Genomic DNA, 27,883 nt, shown 5'->3' with positions numbered 1-27,883 from the left:
ATCTGGTCTGGATCGAGTCCTGAACCTTAAGCTTGGTCTGTATTCAGACCAAGCTCAAGCAACTAGAGAAAGAAGTGGTGGAAGTCCTTCGCGATGCAATCTTTGATAGTGATCACCTATTTAAACGTTATCAATCCAAATGGTGTCTTCCAATATCGATTATAATCATTTTATTTCAGTTTGGAACGATTTTATAATGGTATAGGTCCGTTCTATTGACAACTTGCCTCAGATTATTCAACCTGGTTGGATCATAGGAAAAAAATCAATCCACAGATTAAGTCATTGATTGTTACACCCCTATGGTTCAATTTGGAAAGGTTTTTTTCATCATTCAACCTTTTCACACCTCAGTTGACCCACGTAGTTTGGGTTTACAATTTTTGCTTTATTTTATAAGAATGGAAATAAAATGAAATACTTTTAAAAACAAAAGTCTTTTCTTTAATCACACAAATTACATTTTAATAAACACACATATTATGGAGTAAATTCTAATGTTTTATTTTGTTCTTTCTTCTGCTCCTTTCAGGGGGGGCATCTCATCCACCTCCATCCGTCCTCTTCTCTCATTCCAAGCATCCTTTTGTTCTCTTTCTCTTCATCCATGAACCTGCTCTTTAACCTTCCTCCAGTCCTCTTTCAACCTCAGCATCATCACTTTTCCTCCTCTCAATATGTCCAAACCGTCTCCATCTGCTTCCCTGCATCAATTTTCATCACCAATTAAATATTTTCCCTGAGTTTTCATAATATCCCAGAGACTGTCCTCAAATTCATAGAATTTTTAAGTAACAATGTTCTGTTAACTTCTAAATACTTGAAAATAAACCATGTGCATCATTCCAGTTTGTTCATATTCATTTTTCACAAACAATTTGTTCAATTTATTTTTGAAAACATGCTCAAAGTAAGGAGTAGAAGTTGTGAAAAATCCGCTTTTAGAGGAGAGTTTTTGTGCCCGAAGAGCTTCTGATGATTCTGTAAACCTGAGATCAGACCTGGAACGTCACCACAGAAAGCTTCACTTCTTTCCATTTTTTCTTTATTGTTCGGTATTTCTTACAGGCAATAATAATCATAGCGCACTTTTCCTTTGTAGGAGTTATAGTACAGTCACTTGAGCTGCTTCTCCCCCCTCCCTCCCCCCTTTTTAAACATGAAAACGTCTCTGTGAAAAGCAGGAGAGGGGAGGCATGTGTGGAAGGGGTGAGGATGAATAAGGGGAGGGGAGGGGGGGGGGGGGGTAAATGGGCAGTAGAGATTACACCTGTACCGTTATAACTGCAGAAAATGAGCAATAGAAGAACTCTAATGGTGACTACAGTTTCAATAAAAGAGTGAGCGCTACATAGATATGAATGGCATACAATGGAGACAGAGAGAGGTACACCGCGTATGCAAACGTATACAGCATCTGCATGGAGGTATGCAGTGTGGGAAAGGAATACAAGTCAGGTGATTATATAAGGGGTAGAATATGTGCATTTGGGTTAAGGATGGAAATACAAAGAGGTGAAATGGACTGGGGTGGAAAATATTTACCTCCTTCTTTGTTTGATCTTTTTCCCCGTCGGACATTTCATGTGAGAAGATTGAGCCCACCCTTAAAGAACAGATGAAAAGAAAAAGAAAATCCCTTGTCCTCTGATGACTTTGTACTGCAAGGCCGCAGCCTTTGACGGCACTCGTCTGCCCGTGGCGGGCAGGAAGAGAGCAAACAGCGTTTGTCATTTTTACATCGACCATTACAGCACAAAAGGTGCAACAAAAAGTGAAAAGAAAACTTCCAAAACAGAGCGAACATCAACAGAACATTCTGAAGGACGGATCAGACCTCCTTTGAAGAAAAGCCACGGCAGGATGGGTTTTTTTTGTGATGAATGTTCATGAAGGGACGACTCTGACATTGTTCTCAGTTTAGCTGAATACGGTAAAGTGCAAAGAGGGGGGCTTCAATTTCAATCAAAGTCTGCACATTTTCTTGTATCCAGCATGATCCCAAGAATGAGTTTTGAAAACTTCCTGTTTTTTCTGCATAATCAGAAAAACAAAGCTCCATGCTAAACCTTTTATAACCAGTTGTTTTACACTCAAGCACACAAAGTCCTCCCAGTAAATGTAGTGGTTTTGCCATTTCGTTGTGTTTTTAGAATCCTGCAGAGCAGCGAAGGCTGAGACTTTGAGAAAATCTGTGGCAATCCCTCTTCTGCATAAGCGCCCATTTGACTGGATGAACAGATGGGAGCGGCTGTTGGTTGTGGATGAACACAGAAGATTAAAATGCTGGCTGGATGTGGATCAAGCATGCTTGTGACATTCCACGACATTCGGTCCAGTGGAGGACGTGAACAGAGCCCACGCTAATCTGAATTTTGATCTGAGGTGAGAAGCCCAAATGCTGACCTAACGTCTGCAGAGACACAAACGGTGGGTCTAAACTGTTAGAGACACGAGTTTCCATCCCCTAAATGTCTTCAAGTGGACATTTGAGAGCTAAACTGCACAAAAAGACAAAACATTTTGGGTTTTTTCTCTCGTCCTCGTGTCCATTTTACATTCAGGACAAGTTCTAGTTGAACAAGAACAGGACAGAAGGAAGTTCTGGTGAATAGAAGATTTAAAAGAAAAAGTCTGAATCTGCCTCAGCTCAGTTTGGATCAGCACTTTACAGCAGACCCGACCAATCCAGCTGGTCAGAACCAGAGTTCTAAACAGACCACTGTTCTGGTGACGAAAAACAGAACCCGAGCAGAACACAGACAGGATGAATGAAGACTAAAAACGGAACATTTTGATTTGTAGAGGCAGCTTCTCCGTTTTTTACTTGGTGCCGAGTGGATGCGGACAGAAGCAGCCTTTTCTGTTCCCGTCATGAGGAAAAACATCATGTTTTGACTTTTCTCCCTCTTGCATGCAGGCAGGAATCCTCCAAGCCTTCGTTCCAGTACAGAGAAAATGGCCTAGTGATGGATGGAAACCCCTCAAACCCCAGTTGAACATTCATGACTCCTGTCTGACCTGCATTTGCTTTAACATCCAGAGCTTCTGCCTTTACTCCTTCTTTGCAAAGAAAAATAAAAACAATTTTCATGTCAACATGAGCTAAATAATGAGGCCTTTAGCTGTGTGTGAGGCTGAATGGAGGTTTGGTTTCTGCTCCTTTCACAATATTCACAAAAAACAATAAATATGAGCTCTTTACGTTTTTAAATAAAAGAACACGAGAAAACGTATCACTGGTCCTGTTTGTGGCTTTGAATCACATTTAAGGAGACAGCATTAACAAGGAGGAACAAGAATGAATGCTTGCCAAATTATAATCTGGACCAGTCGAACTCGAACTTAAGCAGCAGAGGAGTCAACTTTGTGAGCACTATTTGCAGCACTATGCAGATTGGTGCCATTTATTTCAGGTCAAAGTAAAAGAAAAAAGAAAGCTTTTGTCTTTTGATGATCCCAAATTCTGTAGCTTCTCTTGTTTGTGCTGTGATGAATGTGTTTGTAACTAAGGACAAGACCACAGACATAAAAGTTGGGTTTGTGGCAAAGAAGATACAGAATTCTGAGGTAAAAGCAGCTTCGCTCAGCAATAAAAACAGCTGTAATCCAATCTCACCTGATCAGAACTGTTCCAACAAGGGAAATAAACACGTTCACTCTGCTAACATTCATCCAGGAGACTCCGATTCAGTTTACAGTTTCCTGTAGCACTTTGTTCAGGCTTATTCCATAAAAGACGGAAGCCGTTTTAGTTTGGGTTCAGGTTGCATAACAGATTTTTAAAGTGCATTTGTTAGCTAATTAACCAAGGGTCAAATCAAGAGATGGTTGATTTGTGCTTTGAACCTAATTTCTGAGAAGAGGAGCTCAACAGTTTCATTTTTTTATCCCCTTAAGCCAACAGGACAAAGGAGATGATTCAGTCTGCCGACAACTCTGACAACGTAATCCAGACATTCATGAGTTAATTCAACCAAAAAAATAGCTGAATCTGTGTTAGGAACAGGAATTCCAACAGAGTTTTACGGGCAGAACTCTGTTCATCAGTGTTTAGAAAGCCTTAAAATGTTAATTCCAACTTGACAAGTGGAATTTCTCTGAACTGTTTTGCAATAAATTGCTGTAAAAAGTATGCAGAGCGGCACCGTGCTGCTGCCTGACGGGACTCCTTTGATTTAAAGAGCTGGGACGGGTCCGACCTCTGATCATTCGTGGTCAGAAGTCGGACCATTGTTCTGATTCATGATGGGCATTTTCTGAACGCTCTTTAATCATCCCCCTAGCCTCTCAAACCAGCTGCATGACGTGGACTGTAAATGAGACCTGGACTGAGCGACGGTAACATCACCAATTTGGTTCCAACCAAATGAAGTCAATAGTTCCCATGGCATTTTTAGCGCGGCATGGACGTCGCCAGGATGGAACCAGACGCCGTCAGTGAGCAGAAATCGGTCCGATTTGGTCTGATCCATCGTTTCTATAGCAACCAATCTCAGCAATCAGGGGAGTTGGAAGGCAATAACCCCAGGTTCGGGTTTATTTTTCAATCAAAAGCTTTGAACATTGGATGTGAGGCTGCATACTCTACATGAGGCATCTGATTGGCCAGTTTATAACTTGAATAACTTATTATAAAGAAAAAATATCATGAGAAGAAATGAGGATTATCAAGAATGTTTTAAAAAAGAGCAAGAATGATCCTTCTGACCAATGGAATGACAGAGTGACAGCTGTTTATTTCTCTATAGAAGTCTATGGGATTTTGGTGGGTACTTCCTGTTTGGGGAGGAGTCACTCAGTCCAGTTCTACAGTCAATGATCACTACACTAACTGTAAAGCTTCAGTAAACCGCGTTTTTTTTAGTAAAAACAGACAAAATGTTGTCCCAGAGCGGAATCACATCCGTGTTAGCAGCAGCTTAAGTGAAGACACTTCAGCTGCTGTCCAAACTATTTGGACCGAGTGACGCAAACACAGAAAGCAGAAGTAGGAACATTACCCAAGTTTCCTCTGCAGACCCAGGAACATTTTTTCAAATCAGCCAACAGAGAGCTAACAATCGTAGCTGATTTGTAGAATCTGCATCAGAGGATTACTGTTTTCACTGCAAGGGCTTAACTGATCGCTCAGCTCAGTGTGGAAAATCCAGCAGCTGAAGCCTTCAACTAAAGGAAAGCGTTGGAGATGCACAACCAGTCTGGAGGGAAAGAAAAACTACAGTGACAATGTCAGCGCTCGTTGGAATAAAGTAAAATAAAACATTTGTAGTTAAAGCCAACTCATCTCTTTTTTCCTGGTCATCACCTTCTGAGGAATCATGCAGCCTTCTGTCCAATGCATTCACCTCCCTCTCCTCCAACATGCCTCCAAACGTTATTGGGGAAGCATCCACCTTTCCACCCCCTTTAAAGGCAATATGGTATCATAGCTTTGTCAGTGTAGTTCAGACATATTTCTGGGCTTTATGCATTCATGACAATGTGGCCTGTCTTATGTTGAAATGCACTGGACTGCGTTATCAGCAGACTGCTTCTCCTTTTTTTTGTTTTGTTCCACCTCTCAGATGACCATGTAAAAGCTCTGTTGAGCGTTCATGGCGGCAGTCCACTTTGCTTTTTGTCTTTTACAGACACAGGTTTGATGAAGAGGAGACCCGACAGAAGACTTCCAGGTGATGAGGTGCAGACGGTGGATGAGCAGAGACTGGTGCCGACGAAGCCTTTTTCACCGGTCGCTGTCCTCAGGGACCACTCTGATGGAGTTAAGCGTTCCCGCCGATCCATCTGGTGAAATGTTGTGTGCTTTCTTGGTTTGTTTCCAAAGGTGAACTCTATGTGTTTTTATAGTAGAAAGTTTTTCATGGACAAGATTTCCATTCAACTTGTCACCACAAATACATGTTTTTACTAAAGGCAGCCTTTCTGGAGGCTGTCCATCACATTCCCATGTAAGATCAGGGAAAATTCTCCATCTTTCCTCCAGTTGATTGACTCCAAGGCTGGAAAGAAGTGGCGGAATCTGGGGAACGGGAGGACGAAGGTGGGAGGGAGGAAGAGAAAAGGTCCGAGCTTCTCTTCCGCAACATTCTTTTCAAGAGACAGACGGCGTCCCGTTGGTGGCTGAAAGGAGTCTGGTCTTGTCTTTTCCCGACTCTCGCCGTTGTAGGATGGTTCCGCTGCTGCTGCTACTCACCCCGTCAGGTGCGTGCTCCGCCTCTCCCCGCTCCGACCCACTTTCCGAACGCCGCGAGTTCTGGCGTGAAGGGGTGCTGGGCTGATGGGGAAGCTGGCCGTTCTTCTCATCTGTGGCAGAAAAGGCGGAGGGGCGGGGCCGTCAAAGCACTATGGCGTTGTGCGGCCTTGTGTCTGTGCACGTGTGTGTGTGTGAAACCCTACCAGCCAGTGCCTGCACTGAGGGCTGATCATGGGTGCTGAGGAGCTGAGCTTGAATGGTTTCCACAACCCGCTTGAACCTGCGGCTGGGTCCTAAGAAGAGTTTGAATGAAAAATGCAGTGAGGAAGTTAAGTTTACACCTTTTAAAGACCCACCCAAATGAAAATGGTGTCATGAACATGCCATTTTTCTCATTATGGAGTACATATATAAAGGAATAAAAAACTGAATGTGGTTTATGAGCATTTCTTTATTCAAATTGTGACGGATCAGGAGCAGATCAAAACCAGCGGTTTGAAAAGCTCTCAGCTGTGGTGCAGCAACTGAAATGGGACGGCCAGAGTCTCCCTGCTCCGCTCCATTCTGATGCATCCACTGTCAGACAACTAAATCCATGAATCTTTGTATTCCTGGTCTGAGCTGGAATCTGGATCTAAACTGTGTGGCTGGATAGCTCCGATATCGCTCGCCGTTTTTGTTGCACTGGTAACATTAGCTTGGCGGTGTGAGGGGCTGTAAGCTAGCGGGAGAGAGTGTGAGCAAAGGGATGATGGGAAGTCAGAGGAGGCTTACTCTGCACCAACGGTCCTGCTCACAAGACGAATTTCAAATGAACTCCTGCCGGTCTGCAGAAACTATGTTTTAGAAATGACAGGTTTTTTGATACTGGCTAAAAATGTCACTTTTTATAATTAATTGACGACAACAGATCAAAAATATGGTCGGAATGGGACACAAGCATACAAAAGAAAAATAAAATGTGTTCTGAGTTGACAAAATCCTCAGTCTGGACAGACGATAAATCGATGGAGAGCCACTAAAAGCTGATCCTGATCTGACTCCCAGGAAGACCAACGTCGAGTTCTTCTTTCATTTAAATCAAGCCAAACGTACACACAAATATTTCAGGTCAGCATGTCATGCTGTCTTCCTTCAAAGACATTTTCGAAAGTTGCTTTCAAGAATTTAAACCAACAGACAAAGAAAAGAAAAAAAATCTCCTCATTGATCACTGAAAAGACTCAACTGACGGCACAATTATATCTATTTTTCCAAAGATTCTGTTCAGGAGCAACACAAAAGAACTGGTTTAATTTCATTTGTTGATTTATTTTCTTTTGAACTTTCAGGGACTTTTTTTTTCACTAACAAGAGAAAAAAAAGATCTTTTCTCCGTGTTCACTGCAAAATCAGAATCTTCAGAAAGTGAAGAGACCCTTGTTTCAAACAAACTGTCTTATTTTCTGTCTTGCAATTATAAATATAATCTAATAGGGAAAGTTTTTCAGGAGCAAAATAATCTCAAAATAATGTCTAAATAGCTAGAATTTTTTAAAATAAAATAAGAATACTTCTCAAGACCATTTATTTTACCTCATTTAGATCTTTTTTTTTTGCTTATTTAAAGAAAAGTTGCAAAATGTAAAAATTGTTTCACTTATTTTTATGGGGGCAGTTAGACACCACTTTTACAGCACCACGGACAGTGCTGAGAGTAACTCACTACAAAAATAATTTATTACAGTATCATGTTACTATTTGCAAAGCCTAATTAGTGTTATGAATTACTATTGACATTTTAGTAACAAATAAAATGGTTTCGACTTACTGAGCTAAATCTCCCGTTCAGGTTCACAAAAACACCTTCAGTTTAGTTTAGTTAACCATAAGTAAACTATTATTCAGTTTACTTTAGTTAAAGCTTCTTCTGCCCCTACCTGTTGCTGATTAGGGTACTTTTATCAGGTGTGTTTTGCTAATTAGATGCTATAATGGCAGGTAAATGTGCTCCTGTACCTAACCGTGTACCTCGTCTCTGGCTCGTCTCTGCTCTGTACCTGGCCGTGTACCTCGTCTCTACTCTTGCTCTTACACCTGGCTGTGGATCCTGTCTCCGGCTCGACCCACGCCCCCGATTGTCCCCCCAACTCCATCTTTTACTTTAAATATGTAGTTGAAGGGTTAGATAAGTTAATTATTCTCTAAGAGTTCTGGTAAATCGCCTGTCCGTCCTGGGGGAGGATCCCTCCTTCATGTGGGCACCCCTGAGGTTTCTTCGTTTTTTCCAGAATCTGTTTTTTTAGGAGTTTTTCCTTACGGTGAAGGAGGGTCTAAGGGCAAGGATCCAGTATAGCTTAGTCAGTTTGTTAGTTCAATTTAGTATTTTACTATTGAACTCTACGTATTCATGATCCTTTTGATTTTATGTTTAACTTTTTCAATCACCGATACGAAGCCCATCGAGACGACTGTTGTTGTAAATTTGGGCTATACAAATAAAATTGAATTGAATTGAATTGAAATGGCGTGTACTTATCCACCACTTCACTACCTTCTTGGAAGTGCTTTACAGTCACAATCACACACTGACGGCGGCTCTGCTGCAGGAGACAGGCGCTAACCTATAACCTTTAGGAGCAATGTGGGGTTCATTGACTTGCCCAAAGAAATTTCAGAGCAGGAACCGAATCTGCAATCTTCCAATCAGAGGTCAACAGTGCTGCACCATGTGGTGGGACACTGGCCATCTAGGCATAGCGATGAGCGCTGCGTTGTAATTAATCCTGTTTTTGTTTTGCAGAGTTATTTCTTTGGTCTTTGAGCCACACATTTTATTGGTTCCCTATTTGATCTCTGTTATTACTTTTTTTCTTAAAGACAGAACTTTATATTTTCTTTTTGATAGACTAAAGTGATACAAGTGTTAGTTCTTAGTTGTTTTTTTCCGGGCTTGCACTTTAGTAAATATAAACAACAATTTTAGTGATTATTACATCACAGCCCCCATATCTAAATGTAAAACTCTTTGTGATACTTTTTAAAATAGACTTTAATGTTACAGTCCTGGAGTTGTTAAATAGAAAGCATTCAAAGTAATATAGAAGTCATGTAACGTATTACATTTCTAAGACAGTAATGTTATAAGATAGGGGATTACTCTGAAATAACATAAACAATAATCTGTAATGGATTACAGTTTGATGAAATAGGAATTTGAACCACCGACTGTATCTCAGAACTGGACCTGGAGAATGACGTCACCTATAGAAAATGGTTTACTCCCAGCTTCAACCAAATGAAGTCATTCAGTCGCCATTTTTGTGATACCGATGTCGCCATGTTGGAACCAGACGTTGTCAGTAAGCGGTGATTGGTCTGAGACGGTCTGAGCCAACATTACTATAGCAACTACTCTTGCCAATCAGGAGTGAGCTTGTTGGAAGGCCACACCCCTTTTACTTTAAAGTGGGCTACACAAAGTCTGCCAAATGTTTCAAATATGGGACCACCTACTTTTATTGAGCAATCTGATTGGTCAGTTATCAAGAAGATGTTAAAAAGAGGTATCAGTACTCTTTGTTTGAAACGCCAGGGGAGAGGAGTCACTCGGTCCAGTTCTCTTATACAGTCAATGATTTGAACCCCCTCCCAGAGTCAGTGGTTAGTGATGGATAAGGTTTGCAGCACCACAGAGCGCTGATCCGGGTCGGATCAGGAGATGCGTTTCTGTCCGCCACATACCTGTCAGGAGCGTGAAGGTGACACTGTAGAGGCCCATCTCTCTTCTGCGGTCTCTCTCTGCTCGTTCCCGCTCTCGTTCTCTCTCCCCCTCAGAGAAACCGATTTCCACCTGCAGGTTGAAGAGAAAAAGAAGAAAACATTTAAAACAATCCAGGCTTTTTGTTGTGGGACACAAAAAAATCCTCCTCTGCACAAAGCTCTTTGTGAAAAATAACTTGTGTCTGTGCATACATTTGTGCATACGTGCCTACGACTTTCTTACCCACAGAAACAGTTTTGATTTTTTTGTGAAAATCTTTAGATAAAACTTAATAAAAAGCATAAGCTTTAAAAGCAGATAGCAGTGCACTATTCTTGTCTGTTTTGGTTATGATTTGTACATGCTGTTTGTGTTAAATAATGAAACGTTCCACCACCACCTTGTGGCTGGCGTCCATGATGAAAAAGCAGCTTGGGTCAGTGCACAGCAGGGCTTCAAACCAGAATGTTTAAACATTACACTCATAGCATCATTTATTCCTCATGAAATCTTTGTTTTCATTCATTATTTATATTAACACAAAGAATTAGACAAAAGTGTATATATATTTTTAAAATAAGATGCTAAAAAAATTGCACACAGAGATAAGTACTGGTATACAAACAAATTAAAAAAAGTATAAATAATGAAAAAGTAAATAACTGTGGGGCAGAATGTATTAAAACAAAAAAATTGTACAATTGTAAACATTTTTTTTTTATGTTTAATAAATGCTGTCTTTTAGTTTCGGCTGCATTTTGTATTTAGCCGATGCTTTGCTCTGTCTGGGTAGACGGTGGGCATAAAGAGTAATAAAATGTGCTCTTTTGACAAACAAGTTAAATTGTTTTTACCGTATTGAGTTCCACCTCTGAGACTGTGGTTTTTTTTTTTAAATGGGAGGTCAAACAGAACAGTATAAAAACACTGATATCCACTTAAGCAATGCTTGGTGCCATATTTTATCTATTAGATGTTAGTATTGCAGGGAAGCTTGACTTGTATTTAAAAAAACAGTCGTACTTGGAATTTGACAGGCTTCTGGAAGACAGACGGGCCGCCAGACGACTTGTACTCTGCCCGGAAACTGTTCTGAGACAACACGCTGTGGCTGAGGGAGGGGATCTGTGGACACAGCAGAGGAGTCGAGTCAGGGTCTGAACCCGCTGCCCGATCGAGCGTCTGCAGTAAAAGCTGACTGCACGCACAGACAGGAAGGCGTGGACGATGTCGGCCTTGATGGAGCTGAGCGGCTTGTCTCTGATCAAAACGAAGATCTGCTCGTCTTTCTCCAGGCTGATGAAGTTACCGAACCAGGACCTCTTAGCCAGTCTGCAGGTGAGACAGAAAACTTCAGTTGAGTGAAGGTCAGAATTTCAACAAACTGTGTGTTTGATCTGTATCCATCTATGGAAATAAGGTGAAAAAAGTTCATGATTTTTTTTTTGCACTGTGAATGACTTCTGTGCATCACTTCCAGCCAATACTTCAAATTAAAGCCATGTCCCACAGCCACTGTGTACATTTTATGCATAATGCACAGATAAAAATATGGTCATACGTGAATAAACGTGGAAAAAGTGAGCAAAGTTTTGGTCTTTACGTGAAATTTTCACAGATGTACCACGAAAGAACCAAGTGAAAACCACGGAAGAAGTACCAATAAACCACGCGAGGAACACGCAAACCAACGTAGAACATGAACCGTGCTTCATTATTGTTTATATGCAATTTATTAGTGATTTGTGTGACAGCTACGTAGTTTATCACATGATACGTATAAAAGTTTTACATCGGCGGTACATGCATGAAAAGTCTGTTAGACATATGTGGAACGGTCGTGGAAAGACACAAATTTGCATACAAAAATGAAACACGATTGCATAAGATTTGCACAATAATTGCGTACAAACTATGTAAAATATGCATAAAATGTGTAATTCTCAACTGACAAAAGATTCTGAACAGCTCAAAACCAAATTCATGTAAAGACTGGTCACCTTCTTCCTAACCCCCAACCCAGCTAAGGTCATTCTAATAGTAACATAAATAATAGTCACATGTTTCAAGAATACATAGGAAATAATAGGAGTTTTTCTTTTAAGTTACATGTATATTAAATACCTTCAGGGGAGGGGAATATTAATGGGATCAGGCCAAAAAACTCCTAAGCATGGAAATGAATAAAAGACAAGTCCAAACATAAAAGAACTCAAAATGAAAACTGAAGGAAGAAAGCTTCAGGTACTCACTCTGGACTGGACTCTGGAGTCAAGCTGGACATGTCCTCCGACGTGGGGACTGACAAAACAAAACAGAGAGGGCAGTGAGGGTCCATGACGAACCTTTGGTCTCATTGTCAGGTGTTGCTCATCTGCAGGCAGAAGCTCCTGGTTCTTCTCTACTTTAGATAAGGTTACAGTCCCATTAGTGGTCCCCCACGTAGGTCTGTGAAATTTGTTCTCTGCATTTGACCCCTCCCCTGGGGGAGCGGTGAGCTGCAGACACAGCCGTGCTCGAGAACCATTTGTTGGTTTGGCTTCATGCTGAGTGTAAAGCAGGGAGGCATTGGGTCCCGTTTCTATAGTCTTTGGTGTGACGTGGTCTGGATTTGAACCCACGACCTTCCACAGGACCACTGGGCCGCATAAACTTCTACAAAAGCATTACTCCTGGACTCTAACCTGCCTTCATCAATGATGAGATGACGGACTGTTGGCCCCGCCCTCTGAATCTTCACTCACCTTGCAGCTTTCGGCGGTGAAAGCGCGGGGACCCCAGCAGATTATTCTTGAAAGAGTTGAGCCGCGATCTCCAGTGGGCGGAGCCTGAGGCTGCCAAACTGCCGCTGCCGCCAGGACTGGGGGGTGGGGTTGGCGTCAGAGAGGCCCCGCTTCCTCCATCCACTCTGGAGGAAGAGGAGGAAGAGGAGGGAGGGGTGGTGGAAGATGGGTGCTGGGTTTGGTGCACAGGGGTGCCCAGCGGGGTGGGCAGCGGCGAGCCCTGTGGCGTGACCTGCGACACAGGGGCGGCAGACGAGTTAGAGGAGGAGTTCTTGGACTTGAAGAGGGACGGAGACGGGAAGTTGAAGAAGCGTGGGATGGGGGAGAGGATGGGGGAGGGAGAGGGGGAAGGAGAGCGGGGGTTTTGGAGTGGGAGGGACTTCATGGAATGGAGATGGGGTCGTTCAGCGGGACCCTTTGAAGGCAAAGTCTGGGTTTTTGAGTCGGGCGTGGAATGGACGCCCCGCGGGGTGGTGGCACTTCCTGGTTTGGGGTCTTTGGAGGAGGGAGCAGAGGCGGAGGTGACTTCTGATTGGCTGAAAGTGAAGACTGGACTCTGACAGAGGGGGGGGGAGATGGAAAGGGATGTGGAGAGATGAGACAGAAGGCAATGGTCATGAAATGTGTTTATGGGGATTCAACAAGCTTCAGGTTTTGCTCGTGCAGACGTCTACGCGAGGACGTAATGGAAACATGACGGCAAGATGGAAAAGCAGGACAAGCTTAGAAACACAGGAAAATTGCCTTTTGATGACCAAAATCCCAATGCTTTGTTGTGTATCTTTCCCTCTCTCAAGAGTCGACGTACGTCTTGATATATGGTCCACGAATTAATACATATAAGATTGGATTAACTTGTTTGTGATACGACGCAGTCCAACTGTATCGTATCTTAGAAACTCATTTTTCCAACTAAGCAACAAAAACAAATTCTGATAGAACAGCTTCAAACATACAAACAATCATTTGGGTCTTTTAGACTGTTTTGTTCTTTTTGATTAATAAAAGTGTCTTTTTAGTTTATGCGGATATCGTTTGAAGTGCTGTGAATCAAAAGATGATCATATATTTTGTGAACACATCCCTGACTGTGGTTCACCTTCAGCCAATTATTGAGCCAGCCTGGTAGCAGCTAGCTTATGATTGGACGTCTTTTTGTTTGCATCACATTTTCAAAAAAAGGCAAAGAGACACAACAGGAAGAGAAACTCACAGAGAAACTGATTATTTACTTCCTGACTGATTTTCTGCCTTTCATACCAACATAACCTGGCCCTTTTTATAAAGCAACAAGTAGAGAATGAGGTTGTGGGTCTGTTTATTTTGACATTTTTGCTCCGCTTACTTTGAGTCTTTCAGTGGATTTTTCTTTTTACCATTAGTTTATTTGTTTTACCTAGCTCTGGCATGAAAGTTCAGGTTTTGACTTTTTGCCAGAGGTTGTTCAATGGCAATGGGTGAGAGCAAAAGAAAGAATTAGAGTTTCTTACTCTGGGACTGCTGAGAGGACTGGAGGACAGACCTGTGGATGCTCCACTGACTGAGCGAGACCTTCAGAGGACAGAAGAAAGTTTCTTTGATTTCATTAACTTTTAAAAATGACCTTGATGCTTCTCAGAAAATCAAGCCTGTTGTGTTGAAACCAACTGTAACTGATAACTGGACTGAGTGGGTGTGACGTCACCCATAGAAAATGGTTTACTTCTGGCTCCAACCAAATTAAGTCAACTCAGTAGAGTATTTTTTAATGGTAGGGATGTTAGAACCAGGCAACGTCAGTAAGCAGTGATTGATCCGGGTCGGTCTGATTCATTGTTTCTATGGCAACCACTCTTGACAATTTAGGAGTGAGCTTGTTGGAAGTCCTAGCACTTGTAAGTGGGCTCGGGAAAATCTGTCAATCAAACGATTTGAACGTTCAACGTGCTCCACCTACATTTATTGAGGCATCTGATTGGCCGGTTTGTAGCTAATATAAATATCATGAGCAGCAAGAATGGTTATTCTGACCAATGGATGTTTCTCCATAGAAGTCTTTGGGATTTTGGCCTCTTGGAGCCAGCGGGTACTTCCTGTTTGGTACGCCAGGGGGGAGGGGCCACTCAATCCAGCTCTCATATACAGTCAATAGCTGAAACAGTGGACTAAGTTTATGCCTTTGACTGTGTGCGTTTGTGTCCAGGGCCTTGCGAGGCGGGGTGGGAGACCCCTGATCAGTGACACTGAGGACCTCTAAACTTTTCCTTTCTGGACGGCAGCGACTGTGGCGTGTAAGCATGGGCGAGTCCACTCGCTTCCGGGGGGGGTCTTTGGAGAAAACAACAACAGAAAGCATGAATGCATGTGGAAATATTTTTTTTTTACATTTTGTGAAGCCATTAGTTTTCGTTTACCAATGTCATTTCTGGGCGGTAGGTCCTCGTCTTCACAGCTGGGGTATCGTTCCTTCCTGTCCAACAGAAGGTAGTAGATCATTTTTTCCTGGTTTTCTCTGCAGACAGTGAGACACAAACCAGGAATGAAAAGGTGTGAAAGACAAGAGACATCAAAAAGTGAAGCAAAAAATGGAGAAAAGCCAGAAAATCCCATTCTGATGTAAGAAAGATGTCAAACTGCATTGACAGTCATAGCTATATTTATCTTTATCAACAGCATAAGAGATAATCCTTAAAGCCCAACAGACTATCAGTTCAAAGGCTTTTGTCACTTAACTGGACACCTGAAAAATACTTGTTGAAGTTCTGCAGCAGCATCTAAAAACACCTTAGAGCTGTGACTGTCATGCCAGTTTCAAACTAAACGACCTGCTGGACCGGACTCTTCTGGACTTTGATGCTTCACTCAGGACAGTAAAGGTTCTCAATCAGAGGAAGCCATGTGGCATTTGTGTGGTCAGTAATTTTATGCAAGTTAACGGTGTAAATCGTCAGTATCTTTTGTTGAATTAGTGAAAATGACAAAGACCAGTGGCATTAAAGTTAATAATGTGAACAAAGAGATCAGAGCCAAAAAGCTCATCTTGTGCTGGATTTTAAAAGTAGCAGTCGTTTTACTGATGTCATGATCCTAAAACTGAAATAATTAGTCAAAAAGAAAATGAACAAGTGATTTTATCAAAGACCCACCAGGGGTTGACATAGCCCAGAAATTTGCACTGGCCCACAGGGCCAGTAGTTTTTGAAACTTACTGGCCCTGCCTGAAAGTTACTGGCCCGACACTGCGCATAGCGGGACCCGCCGCTCCGCAGGTGCTTGCAACTTTAGGGGGGTCCGGGGGCATGCCCCCCCGGAAACTTTTAATATGGTGCAATTTGGTGCATTCTGGTGACATCACTTATTTCTACACTTTTCAATGACTGAAAATAGACCATATCAAACTTAAATCTGCTCTAGTCTGTTTCAGATGTTTTGAGGAGAGCACTACAGTGTAGTAGGTAACACTAGTTCAGAAGTTTTCATGGTGCTTTTAACGGCAAATATCGCAATAAATCATAAACCTTAAATGTGTTAAAACAATCTAATGGCAGCTTGAACCATTTAACGAATCAAATAAATCCCTTAATGCATTTGACCAATCGGATGGACGCCTTCACATTGTTGACCAATCAGATGGAGCCCTGTTATGATAGATGTTTGTAACCTATGTCAACGTGGGTCATTTGGAGTATAATTTTTAAACTGGGAATGGTTATTTGGTTATTTTGCTGTTTGTTTATATACCGCAAATTATATCGTTATCGCAATTTTAATCTCTGATATCGCATATCGCGAGTTTTCCTCATATTGTGCAGGTCTAACTGAGATCATTCAGCTAACTAGAAATACTTACTGCTTACAGTGTTGTAAAGAAAAACAAAATTAAGTAGTTTAACATTCTACTGCATTTGAGTCTGAGATTCAGGTATTTGGAGTTGCCTTTGATTCTTTGACATTCAGCTTAAAGCTTAGTGGATACAGTTTCATCTTCAATGCATTCATTAAATATCTTGCTGTCCATACTACTAATTATACCAACTACTCCATCCAACATATTCCTTTCTATTCCTGCCATGTCTTCCACATCTCTGACATGCTTCAGTCTCTCTTCAGTGACGGTGTTGGATTTATAATCAAATGTTGTAATAACCCACTGGCTTGTGCCTTCGTTGTTGCTGTTTAACATTGTTTTGTATTGAATTGTTACATTCAATAAAGTTTGAAAAAAAAAAAATTGAGTGAGCGCGTGCCGCGTGGTGCTCGGCAGTGAAAGCCGCGCGCGCGCAGGCGGGAGAGAAAGAGAAGTGATCAAAGGTTTCCCATAGAAACCCTTGAAGTCTGAACACAGGACTAGCAGAAAAACTAAATTATGAAGACGAGGTAAATCTACACGTTTTCGCAAAATTTACTTTATTGAAAAAGGTGAAGAATATATAAACCGTTAGATATTTTAGTGGCCCGAGCGGACAAGTGAAAAGTAAAGTCTTGTGGTCCGTACTGCTCGAAAAACAGGACCGGGCCAGCGGACAAATGGCTATGTCGAGCCCTGCCCACTCTGTTCATCTGTTGATCCATTTTCAAAGTCGTCTTTTAATTATGATTATGCAGTTCTTAGCCAAAATCAAATTATTTTGTGTCATTTTCTAGGACATAGTTTCTGCAAGGTGGCAGGAGTTCATTAGAAATTTGTCTCTGAGTTGTGGGCGGGACTTTTGGCACGGAGCAACCCCACCCTCACTTCCCCTCCCCGTTGCTGAGAGCTTGGAGCAGGGAGCGTGTGGTGTCACAAATACGCTCTTCTTCCAACTGCTTTTTCTTTTGTCTGCTCCCGATTCACAACAATTTGAGTCAAGAAATACTCAAAAATGTCATTTTAAGCTGAATTTTCCGAATAGGCGTCCTCCATCATTAGGAAAGAAAAGGGTCTTTAACTCCACTTATTTTCCACACATTGTGAGGAATGACTGGCCCAGGCTGACAGATAGAACGGGACACCGTTTGGAAAAAAACAAAACAAAGCAGAGTATGAAAACGCTGCCTGGGTTTTGTTTGGATCCCTTTCTGTTGTGTATCAGTAGCATCTCAGCATTGTGCAGCCAGCAAAGAGGCGTTCGCTGAAAGCTGCTCACTCACTCCGCACTGGTGAGATCCTGTGTGAGTTTGACCCGGTCCCTAAAGCACCCCAGCGAGTACATGCTCTCCAGGACGTCTGGGTCCAGTTCTGTCAGGGACAAGATCCTCTTCACGCACACCAGGCGAGGGGGAGGCTGCTCTGGGCATGGCTCGTTACGACCCCCCCTGATGGAAGAAAGTTTGTTTTTACTGGAAGCAGAAGTGATGCAGACGAAAAATTGCAGAGGCTGGATTTTGGGTTTAGAAATCCATCATTAGGAACCACTGACTGTAAATGAGAACTGGACTGAGTGACCCCTTCCCCTGGCATTTCAGACAGGAAGCCAAAACCCCATGGACTTCAATAAAAAAAGAAATAGATACTAGAAGGGTCTGCAGTTCCAGTAGAAAATGCAGGGTTGAATGCTATATTGCTGAATGAAAAGGAAACTTAAAGGGTAACAATAATGGGTAAAAAAATAAAAATAACTAAATGATCATAAATGAAGTAAAAAAACAGCACAATAACAAAAATATATATTTTTGTGAAAAAATGCCAGAACTGGGGAGCTTCTGCACCAAGGATTCCCCATGTATTTCAATGGAGGCAAAAATTCTGGAAATCTTGAAATGTCTTGAAAAGTTCAGAAGGTTTGAAGGAGCAAAAGTCATAGCTGGAAAAAGCTGAAAGAGATGAACAATTTAATAGTTCAATGGTTAAAATAGCAGAAAAATTGGAGGATTTAAGCGGAAAAAACTTTGGCGGAAGATACTAGAATAAAGAAAGAGAAACAGGAAAACTATGGGTTGAAGGATTTTTAGCATTCAACCCATTAGTCAAATTAGATTTGGCCAAAATGGCGACTGAATTGACTTCATGTGTTTGGAGCCAGAAGTAAACCCGTTTCTGTGGATGACATCACATTCACTCAGTCCAGTTCTCAGATACAGTCCATGTTTGGGACAGAGGTGGACAATTCTAAATACCTTATAAAGCTGCTTTTTCAGTCATTTTCATAATCAGATCATCAGAGGATTTTTACAGTAATTTTTTCTCTAAAATGTGGTTGGGTTGTATCTCCCATCTAGGAAATCTGCTCCCAACACTTGAGTTAAAACAACTTCAGACAAAATTTTCTCAAAAAAAATGTTAAACAATAAGAAAAGTCATATTTTAGACCAAATCCCAACTTTTAAATGAGTAAAAATGAAGGCGAAAACATTAAAACTTTTTTCTTTTGCACACTTAATGTTTTCAGGCAGGCCCCACTTTTGTTCTTCCTCATCTTTGTTCTGTCATGTCTGTGTAAGGAGGCTGAGGGAAACAGCTGAAAATAGATCAGTGTTCACCCACCTGAGGTTGTTTTATCAGGACTATGCTGCACCGAGACGCAAGTACAACATCCTCAGAAAATTAGCAGATGATGCACGATGTGAGACAGTTTGGAGGGGGTTTTTGTTTTGGATCTCTTTACACTAATTTCAAACAATTGGACTTTTCCATGATAACTGTTGGGCTTGGCATCCTGAAAAAACAGCCACATTCATTACAAAGGGGGATTTGGACACAGACAGAAAAGGGTAAATGTACTTACAGGTACCAGGCGTGCTTCTGGATCGCCTCCAGCTGTGACAAAGACATTGGACAACATTACATCACGGACAGAAAAATGCCATGAAGGCCATCTGGCCTGCACCACAGGCCTTACATTGACCTAAAGAAGGATTTGTTCAGAGACCTGAAATGACATTTTTAACTATAAAAGTTAATTAACATTTATTTGTTAGGCCAAAACATATATTAAAAAAATCATTTGTAGTTAACACCAAACAAGTTCCATAAAATTCAAATGAAAGCATTTTAGATTAGGCTTTCTTTTTAGCAATTGCTGTTCTTGGTGAGTTCCTATTTTCATGACCTCCAGGAAAGTTTTCCTGCAGCTGCCCCTTCGTCTCCTCTCGCTTCCTGCTGCATGATCCTCCCTGCATTAAAACTAGCATCAGCGTCTCCTGGGGCTGAAGTAATGGAGCAGCAGCGCTTCATGTAAAACTGGGCTTGCTGCAAAAGCTGTGTCTGCTTGAGGGGAAGGCAAAAGCAGCTGCATGAAGCGGAAGCTTCCCCTGCGTTCATATGCTGATGAAACACAGTGGAGGCGCTTCCTTTGTCGTTCTTTGCTGTTGAGGAGAAGTGGGTTAACGCCAGAGCTGCATATAGACACAACGATGTGAAATCTGTCTCTATTTTTGCAGATCTGGGCATGAAAGCAGCAGGCAGAGACAGGCAGAGAGAGTGTCTGACCTGGTTTTAGGCTCCATTAATCAACAGCTCATCAAACAAACTTACAGCTTTGATTAAATCTGAGCTTTCGTCCCCTGTGACTTTTTTTTTTACAAGCCCTTCAACCCGCTCTGCCTCTCCAGCCCACTTGTTAAAGGGCGATCAGAGAAACTTGTCCAGGAGACACTTTGCTTCTTTAGACCTAAAACATTTGCTCTTTCTTTGCTCCAAATCTCTACTTCACCTTTTTTCTTGTTTTTAGAACCTGAAGGTCAACGTAGGTCAATCACATTTAAAGGAAGAAGGATCGGTTTTTATTTGGCGAGTTGGGCCTTAAAGATCCACTCCAATAAAAATGGTGTTTTTAGTGTTTTTAACTCTTTCTTTCCTGGTGATGGAGGACATATTTAAAGAAAACTGAGCTTGAAATTGCATTTCTGAGTACTTCCTTAATCAAATCGTCGTGAATCAGGAGCAGAAGGAAAAGTGCAGTGGGAAAAAGTTTGAATTTGGTAATCTAGTTTTCAATCATGGATGACGAGAAATGGGGGCGGGGTTGCCCGTGGCAACAGTCCCGCCCACAACTCAGAGGAGTTTCTGATGAACTCCTGCCGCGCTGCAGAAACTATGTCCCAGAAAACGACGCAGATTTTTTACAATTTTGGCTAAAAATGGCATGATCATAATTGAATAGATTTTCAGCAAAGTTCTGACCTGCAGACAACTTGACCTCAACTTTCAGCGCCGCAGAAGGATACGGACCTTAATCTAATGTCTGCAGAAATAACATCAAAGAAAACTATAAACTCTGTCTAAACCTAGAAGAACGGCTGTTAATCAGCAGAAGAATGAATACCAACCTTGGTCATTCGACAGAATGAATTATTTTATTTTATTTCACGGCATTACCTTATTCTAAAAAATTAAAATTAAAAAAATGCTTAATCAATTATTGAAACTGGTTAAATTGATTGATTTCTAATGATATTACCTCACTTGCTCCAAAAATCGAAAAATTGATTCATGATTTTTCCTAATGTAATTTTGCAAATATTTTAACTTTGATCTTTGATACTTGAACCATTTTTGCTTTGAAGATTTTTGAAGCAGTGTTATGTCTATTTTACCGATATAGTATTATTTTTTAATCAATGACTTTTATAAGTAACATAATCTGCATATATTTTGAATTACTGATCTGCATTTGCCATGTTGATTTCTAAAATAATTATTTTTACATAATAATTTAAGTAATTAATCTTTGTCATGTGCTTTATTGATACTTAATCATTCTTTATTCTGTCTGATAAAAGTTAGGAACCGGATAATGATAAATCATGTTATAAAATGGTTATAGTATAACGGGGTGGGATTATAGAAGTTCGCTTCCTTCCACTCCCTTTCAAGCAATATTTATAAATATGTCTAATTATCCTCAGTTTGATAGGTCATTGTATGAATGTATAACTGATGATTGTAATGTTTTTGTGTGTTATTCTTATTTGATTGCTTGAAATAAACCATTTCAAATCAAATCAAATCAAAATCAAAGGTGAATGCTTTATAGAGAGATCAGAAGATGATCGGAGTGGGACTTTAAGAAGAGCAAAACCCATCGTATTTATCTCAAATACACAATGTTCATGCTTTTGTTGTACATAGGCATTCTAGATGCTATGCAAATGTGGTAAATATTCACTAACTTTGCACAAACGTCGGCAAACAAATTGGAAGTATTTGGTTTTGCAGAAACTTGGATCTAACTAAGGTTTTAGTGGAAACAATAAAACAAAAGAAAATTCTCCTAATCATTAGAGCAACAGGCTGTGTTTCTGTCTCATGAAAACTTTTGTTAAAAAAAAGAAAATCCCGAAAATGAACAAACACAACACCAGAGGAACACATGGGTGTTTTGGTGACAAAAAGCTGAGCCTTTCTCACACTGCGTCCGTTCTCACCGAGAGTCTCTTGTCGGGGTCGACCTGAATCATCCCTTTGAGCAGAGCCTGGCAGTCAGGCGGGATGAAGTGAGGCATGTGGAAAACGCCGCTCTTCACCTTCTCCAGGAGCTGCCGCAGGTTGTCGTGGTCAAAGGGCAACGCGCCCTGGAAAGAGATGCTTCACGTTTAACAAAACATAGCGATATTTCATTTCTTATGACTGTGAGTGGCATCCTCCTTCTTTCTAACAAAGTTTTCCTTTTAAGTGATTGGTCAGATCATTTCAGCGTTAGAAAAGACTGCAGATGTGGCTCTCACATCTTTGGCCTCAAACCTTTTTTTTGTTGCTGTTTGCCGTTTCATGGTGACCCAGAAACCATATATACCTTTTGTTTTTAGGACTTAAAGGTAGACAAAAGAAGCTTTCACATGTGATGCACATCGATAAAGGAAAGCTGCCAGTAGTGATAGTTTTTTATAAAGTTCCCCCCATTGGTTGTACATGAGAACTGGACTGAGTGACTGTGACGTCACCCATAGAAAATGTTTTACTCCGGCTGCAACCAAATCATGTCTTGGGATCCGCCATGTTGGAACCAGAAACCATCAGTAAGCAGTAATTGGCCCGAGTTGACGTTTCTATGGCAACCACTCTCACCAGTTAGGATGCTTGTTGGAAGCATCCTGACTGGTGAGAGCGATTGCTATAGAAACGTTGACTCTGACCACTCTCACTAGTCAGGATGCTTGTTGGAAGGCCACACCCCTACCACTTAAGAGCAAGCTACAAAAAATCTGTCTATCATTTTGAACGTGAGACCACCTACTTTCATTGAGGCATCTGATTGGTCAGTTTACAACTTGAATACCTTGAACTACAGTAACAATGTGAGAAAAAAAGAGAAATATCATGTTAAAAAAGGTATCAGAGCAAGAATGGTTATTCTGACCACTAGAATGAAAAAGCAGCTTTTGATTTCTCTATAGACGTCTATTTGGAACAGCAGGGGAAAGAGTCACTCAGTCCAGTTCTTCTATAGAATCAATTACACAGTTTTCACAATAATAAATGAAAATAACGTAAAATTTTGTGCACTTTTCACACCATCCCCAAAATAAAGTCGACAAATTTATTTCACAATTAAAATTTGGCCCAAAAGGAAGAAGTTTTCTGAGATTTTTTGTTGAAATTGTGCAAAGAAACAAGTCATGAATTGTGCAGAACTGCCTTTTTTTCATTAAATTGTAGAAGATTTAAATATTGTTAACATTAAATTCTGTTAACTAATTTTTGGGAAAACAATACATTATTTCCGTGCAGGCTTGAGTCTCGCTTTTGCTCATTTTAATCCCTCTCTTTCTACTTATAGTGACTCCATCCATCCATCCATCCATCCATCCATCCATCCATCCATCCATCCATCCATCCATCCATCCATCCATCCATCCATCCATCCATCCATCCATCCATCCATCCATCCATCCGTCTTCCTCCGCTTATCTCGGACCGGGTCGCGGGGGGAGCAGTCTAAGATGTTACTCATAGTGACTGTTTTTATTAATTTTACTGAATAACCATCACTTTATTTCCTATTGTGGATTTTTTCATCTGATATTTGTGTCTGTGGGGAGTCTACGGCAAGATGCACGAGGGTACATTTTTGTGAAGCTCTGCTGCTGATGGAAATTCTTCATCCTCCAATCCGTTTTGTCCCTTTCGGGATCACGAGGCTGCTGGAGCCAGAGCCACTTGCAGGTGAAGGCTGGGAACATCCTGGACAGGTCGCCAGTCTGTCGCAGAGCCACAATCACACACCACATTCACACCTGTGGACAATTTAGAGTGACCAATGACTATGAAGCATGTTTTTGGACGGTGGCAGGAGTCCCCGGAGAAAAGTCACGCATGCACAGGGAGAACATGCAAACTCCACACAGAAAGGTCCCCCATTGGTGTTCTGGTTCAGGTCCCCTAGCCAGGACTTGAACTGGGGGCCTTCTTGCTGTGAGGCAAGAGCGCTAAGCACTTTGCCAACATGCAGCCCCCTGATTGAAATTATATCACTTTAAAAAATGAAACAAACAAAAAAAAAACGTTTTACCACAAGCAGCGCGAAGAGGATGACTCCACAGCTCCAGACATCAGCTCTGCGTCCATCATACTTCTCCCCCTGGAGAAACAAGCAGGCAAAGATTAGACGCACTGCAAACACACTCATACAACCATGCACAAGGGAGACGCTTACCCGTATGACCTCTGGGCAGGCATAATGAGGAGATCTGCAGGAGAAAAACAGAGTCTGTAAACTCCTTCAGCTCCACACTTGACGAGAAGGTGAGGTTACGCACCCGCAGCTGGTTTCCAGAAGACTGTCCCCGACTTGGAGCGACGCCATGCCAAAATCTGCTATCCTTATGTTGTTCTTCTCATCCAGGAGGAGATTCTCTGGCTTCAGGTCTCTGTGGCTGAACAAAGACATGTAAACACTCAGACAGACAGCTGCGCTCAGACCTTCTGTGTTCCTTCTCGGCTGCAAACGCACACGTTTTGCAGCGCCTGTTTGCACTGGGAGCTCGGTTGTTTCGGGAGTTTGAGGCAATACTTCTGACACGTGTTGACATTGTAATGATGAGGAACTGGGGAGATGTTTACACTGTTCTTGGTGGTGAGGAGGAGGGAGCAGGGCGAAAGTCTAGACATGATGCAGTAATATTCATGTCCACATCCTCCTTTTCTCTTCTTTTATGTTGACCTGCAACTACGTTCTCCTAAAAAGCAAAGGTTTCATTTGAAGGACAAGCTGGCGAGAGGCCAGAGGGTCCACTGACCATATGGAGTGGCTGTGGCAGAAGTCGAGGGCGGAGATGATTTGTCTGAAGAATTTCCTGGCCTCTTTGGGGGTCAGCCGGCCTTTCTTCACCAGATAATCGAAAAGTTCTCCACCAGACACGTGCTCCAAAACCAGATAACTGGGAGATAAGCAGAAAGATGAAAAGTCTGTTTTATTTCATCTCAGCTTTAGTCCAGAGGCAATGCAGCGTTAATATTATTATTATTGTGGATTTTAATGAATCAGTTTGCAGAATGGAGCAAGATTCCGACATACTTACAGGTATTTGTTATTTTCATAGACATCATGCAGCTTCAGAACATGAGGGTGCTCTATTAGTTTAAGAATAGCTATTTCTCTCTCCACCTGCACAGACAGAAGGAGGACGCAGAGAAAGGTTAGGAGCACAGAGAAGGTTGCAAAAGACGGAGAAGAAAATGTCAGACAGGAGGAAGAGGGCGAGCGTGTCGTTGTGCATGGAGAGGGAAGGAAGAGACGGAGGAAGGAGGTCAAACGTTGAGAACGTCTCTAGCAGACTATTATTTCTTATTCAATCTAGAATCTAAAGACAGAGATGACTTTATGGTTTCATCACAAAGACGTCAGATGTGACCTGAGAGTTTGTAGCTCCTCAGAGCCCCCCCCCCTCCATTAACTCAGGTTTAGCAAATGCCCACTGGCAGACCAATGAGGCAGGGGCTCGCCGTGCCACATGTGGTTAACTTCAGGAGAGGCTCTTCTACCGCTTCAATTCTGGGATTGTTCATCTGCAACGTCCAACCGGATTCAAGGACAACAAGGAAAATGTTTGTTCATGGAGGAGTGACAAATCCCCTCCATAGGCGGAGAGCAAAGCAGTTCTCAACTCCACCAAGTTTCTGTCAGCTGGGAGCCAAACAGTTGTTTTGGGAACACACAAGAGAAGCTCCAGCTCAAACCAAGTTCTCCGGCCCGGTCCAGAAAGCAGACCAGCGTCCCGGCATCTTTGCTCTTCACCGGGATGCGGTCGTTAGCTTCCCGGAGTCTGGTTCCGGCGTCCGGACCTCTTCCTCTGATCACTGCTCTCAGCTTGCTTTTGTCTGACCAGACACAATGAAGTTGGAGAAGAATAAAAACTACAGGTTCCTGTTTCAGCTTTAACAGCTGACTATGCCAAACACTTACAGCTCAGATCCTGTCAGGATGGAGGAAAATTCCTTTTACGTCAACGTTTTGATGCAAATCCCAGCTTTGTGCTCAAAGTTTGACTTTTTAAAGCCCCTCCTGTGTGTCGTTACAGCTCTCTGTGGTCCACAACATGACCTAAAACCGTCTTCCATGGCAGCCCGGCACAGCATTGATTTGCTCCCCACGTTGATGGTGGTGGTGGGGGGGGGGCATTGATTATTTGATGTTACATTTGTGCTCTTCTTTAAATAGGCTGTTTAGGCCTATGTAAGCAGCTTGATAAAAGTCTTTTGTGAAGCTCAAAAGAGGCGCACAAAAGACAAACATGGTGGAGGTTTGGTCGTGTCACAACAGCAGCACAAGCTACCCAGAATGCAGTTCAAGAACCACAGGAGAAACTCTGCAGCACCGTTTCGAATGAAGAAGGTGAGAGAAGTTTCCCTTCGGTTGATTGTGTTTCAGCTCACACCAAAGAGCTTAATTAACAGCCTGAAATCCGTTCTATTCTTCAGAGTGGAGTCACGGTGCCCACACACTCCACTTCCAACACACTGCCGGACTTTTCTTGGCAAAAATAAAGGCCTCTTTCCCTCTGCAGAGTGAGCTTCATATTGAGAGGCTTAGTGGCTAACAGGCTCAGGAGATGGACTGATAGGAGAATCACACCGTACCTTAGTGAGAACTGATTCGGAGAGCTTCTCCCGGTTCACGATCTTTATGGCCACCTTCTGCCCCGTGATGCAGTGGACACCCAACTTCACCAGCCCTGGGAGGCACACAGACAGTCAGACTGCGGGAGGCAAACCTTTGATGATCATGAATCATGGTGGAAACCGGAAGGAAGCACGTCATGAATTATTGAGAGAGCTTTACTGACAGTGTCACACAGGCTGCTCAGTTTTAGGAGGCAGCAGGGAGGCCTCCATCCTCTCCAAATACAAAAATGAGCCTTGAATCTCCTTAGAGACCCCGCGAGAAGACTGTGGGGATTAAAACCAGGAGGATTTAGACAATGAAAAGGGATTACAGCATAGAATCTGGATATTAAACGGAGTGATTTTTGCGTTGGGGTGTAACGGTGTGAAATCCACCTCGCTGTCTCTCTCTCTCTCTCTCTGAAACCAAGCAGGGAGGGCTCCTACCTGTCTGCCCCTTCCCGAGGGTCTTCTCCAGCCGGTAGGGCCCCACATACTGGTTGGACTGGCCCGTCGTGACTTCTTTGCTGCTCATTCTTCCTGACAGATGACAGATCCCTGGAAATGAGGCGAATCAAGACGGCAGCTCCGCGCGTAAAAACGCGGCGCCGCGCATCCCCGGCGGCTGCGGAGGACTGGTCGTGATGTGGAGCCGGGCCCTGTAGGCTACTCCCATACACTTGTCATGCGGTCAGACCCCCACCCCCCACCCCCCACGCTAAGTCCTTTTTACTCTTGTGCCTCTTCTCTGTTTCCTTTAGTGTCTTCATCCATTTGATTTTCCTTTTTTTACGCAGAGCGTAACTCACCGGGGGATGGATAAGGGGCGGTTTCCCAAAAGTGAATTCAAGCCCCCCCCTCCCTTCTATACAGTTTAGAGCCAGTTGATTCAGCTGCAGCTGAAGAGGAGAAAATCTGCTCCCGTTCCGGACAGGAAGCCTACATTTGCCAGAGATTGATTTCCGTAAAAGCAGAGTCTCAAATATCCCAACTCAGAGAGGCGTCGCTGATTCCATGCTGATGCTCGGATCGATATCAGGGACCCCCGTCCTGCAGAAAAGCCCCCACCGTCCCGCACTCATTCCGGTTCCACCGTGGCGCGGGGCCTCGCGAAGGTCAGGATCCGCGCGTCTGTGGGGATGCGGCGTCGTTAGGCTGTGATC

General features: G+C 42.5%; 1 protein-coding gene across 2 annotated transcripts; it reads right to left on the bottom strand.

The window, feature by feature from the left end:
* Nucleotides 1-1,028: 1,028 nt before the first annotated feature.
* brsk1b (BR serine/threonine kinase 1b) lies at nucleotides 1,029-27,401 on the bottom strand. 2 transcript variants are annotated; one of them, XM_023957802.2, is made up of 20 exons: nucleotides 27,168-27,401; nucleotides 26,697-26,791; nucleotides 25,139-25,224; nucleotides 24,857-24,997; nucleotides 24,377-24,493; nucleotides 24,274-24,307; nucleotides 24,130-24,198; nucleotides 22,046-22,192; nucleotides 19,405-19,436; nucleotides 17,831-17,995; nucleotides 15,115-15,212; nucleotides 14,878-15,028; nucleotides 14,212-14,272; nucleotides 12,683-13,277; nucleotides 12,191-12,239; nucleotides 11,147-11,270; nucleotides 10,962-11,063; nucleotides 9,920-10,028; nucleotides 6,400-6,489; nucleotides 1,029-6,306 (listed from the first exon to the last, which is right to left on the bottom strand). In XM_023957802.2, exons 1-20 carry the CDS (start codon nucleotides 27,253-27,255, stop codon nucleotides 6,095-6,097), a joined length of 2,565 nt encoding a protein of 854 aa, XP_023813570.1. In that variant the 5' UTR covers nucleotides 27,256-27,401; the 3' UTR covers nucleotides 1,029-6,094. The 2 variants fall into 2 exon arrangements, with proteins under 2 accessions (XP_023813570.1, XP_023813571.1); XM_023957803.2 differs by having other exon boundaries at nucleotides 12,683-12,953.
* Nucleotides 27,402-27,883: the final 482 nt, after the last annotated feature.

The sequence above is a fragment of the Oryzias latipes genome, chromosome 8 (assembly GCF_053564925.1).
Source record: "Oryzias latipes strain Hd-rR chromosome 8, Olatipes_Hd-rR_3.1".
Lineage (NCBI taxonomy): Eukaryota > Metazoa > Chordata > Actinopteri > Beloniformes > Adrianichthyidae > Oryzias > Oryzias latipes.
This window is presented reverse-complemented; position numbering and strand designations above follow the sequence as displayed.

Coding starts and splice junctions, on each gene's coding strand:
- brsk1b (XM_023957802.2), bottom strand. CDS start 27,255: ATGAGCAGCAAAGAAGTCACGACGGGCCAGTCCAACCAGTATGTGGGG. Junction 24,494..24,856: donor TGCCACAGCCACTCCATATG/GTCAGTGGACCC, acceptor GTCTTTGTTCAG/CCACAGAGACCTGAAGCCAG. Junction 19,437..22,045: donor ACCCCGACAAGAGACTCTCG/GTGAGAACGGAC, acceptor TCTTTGTCACAG/CTGGAGGCGATCCAGAAGCA.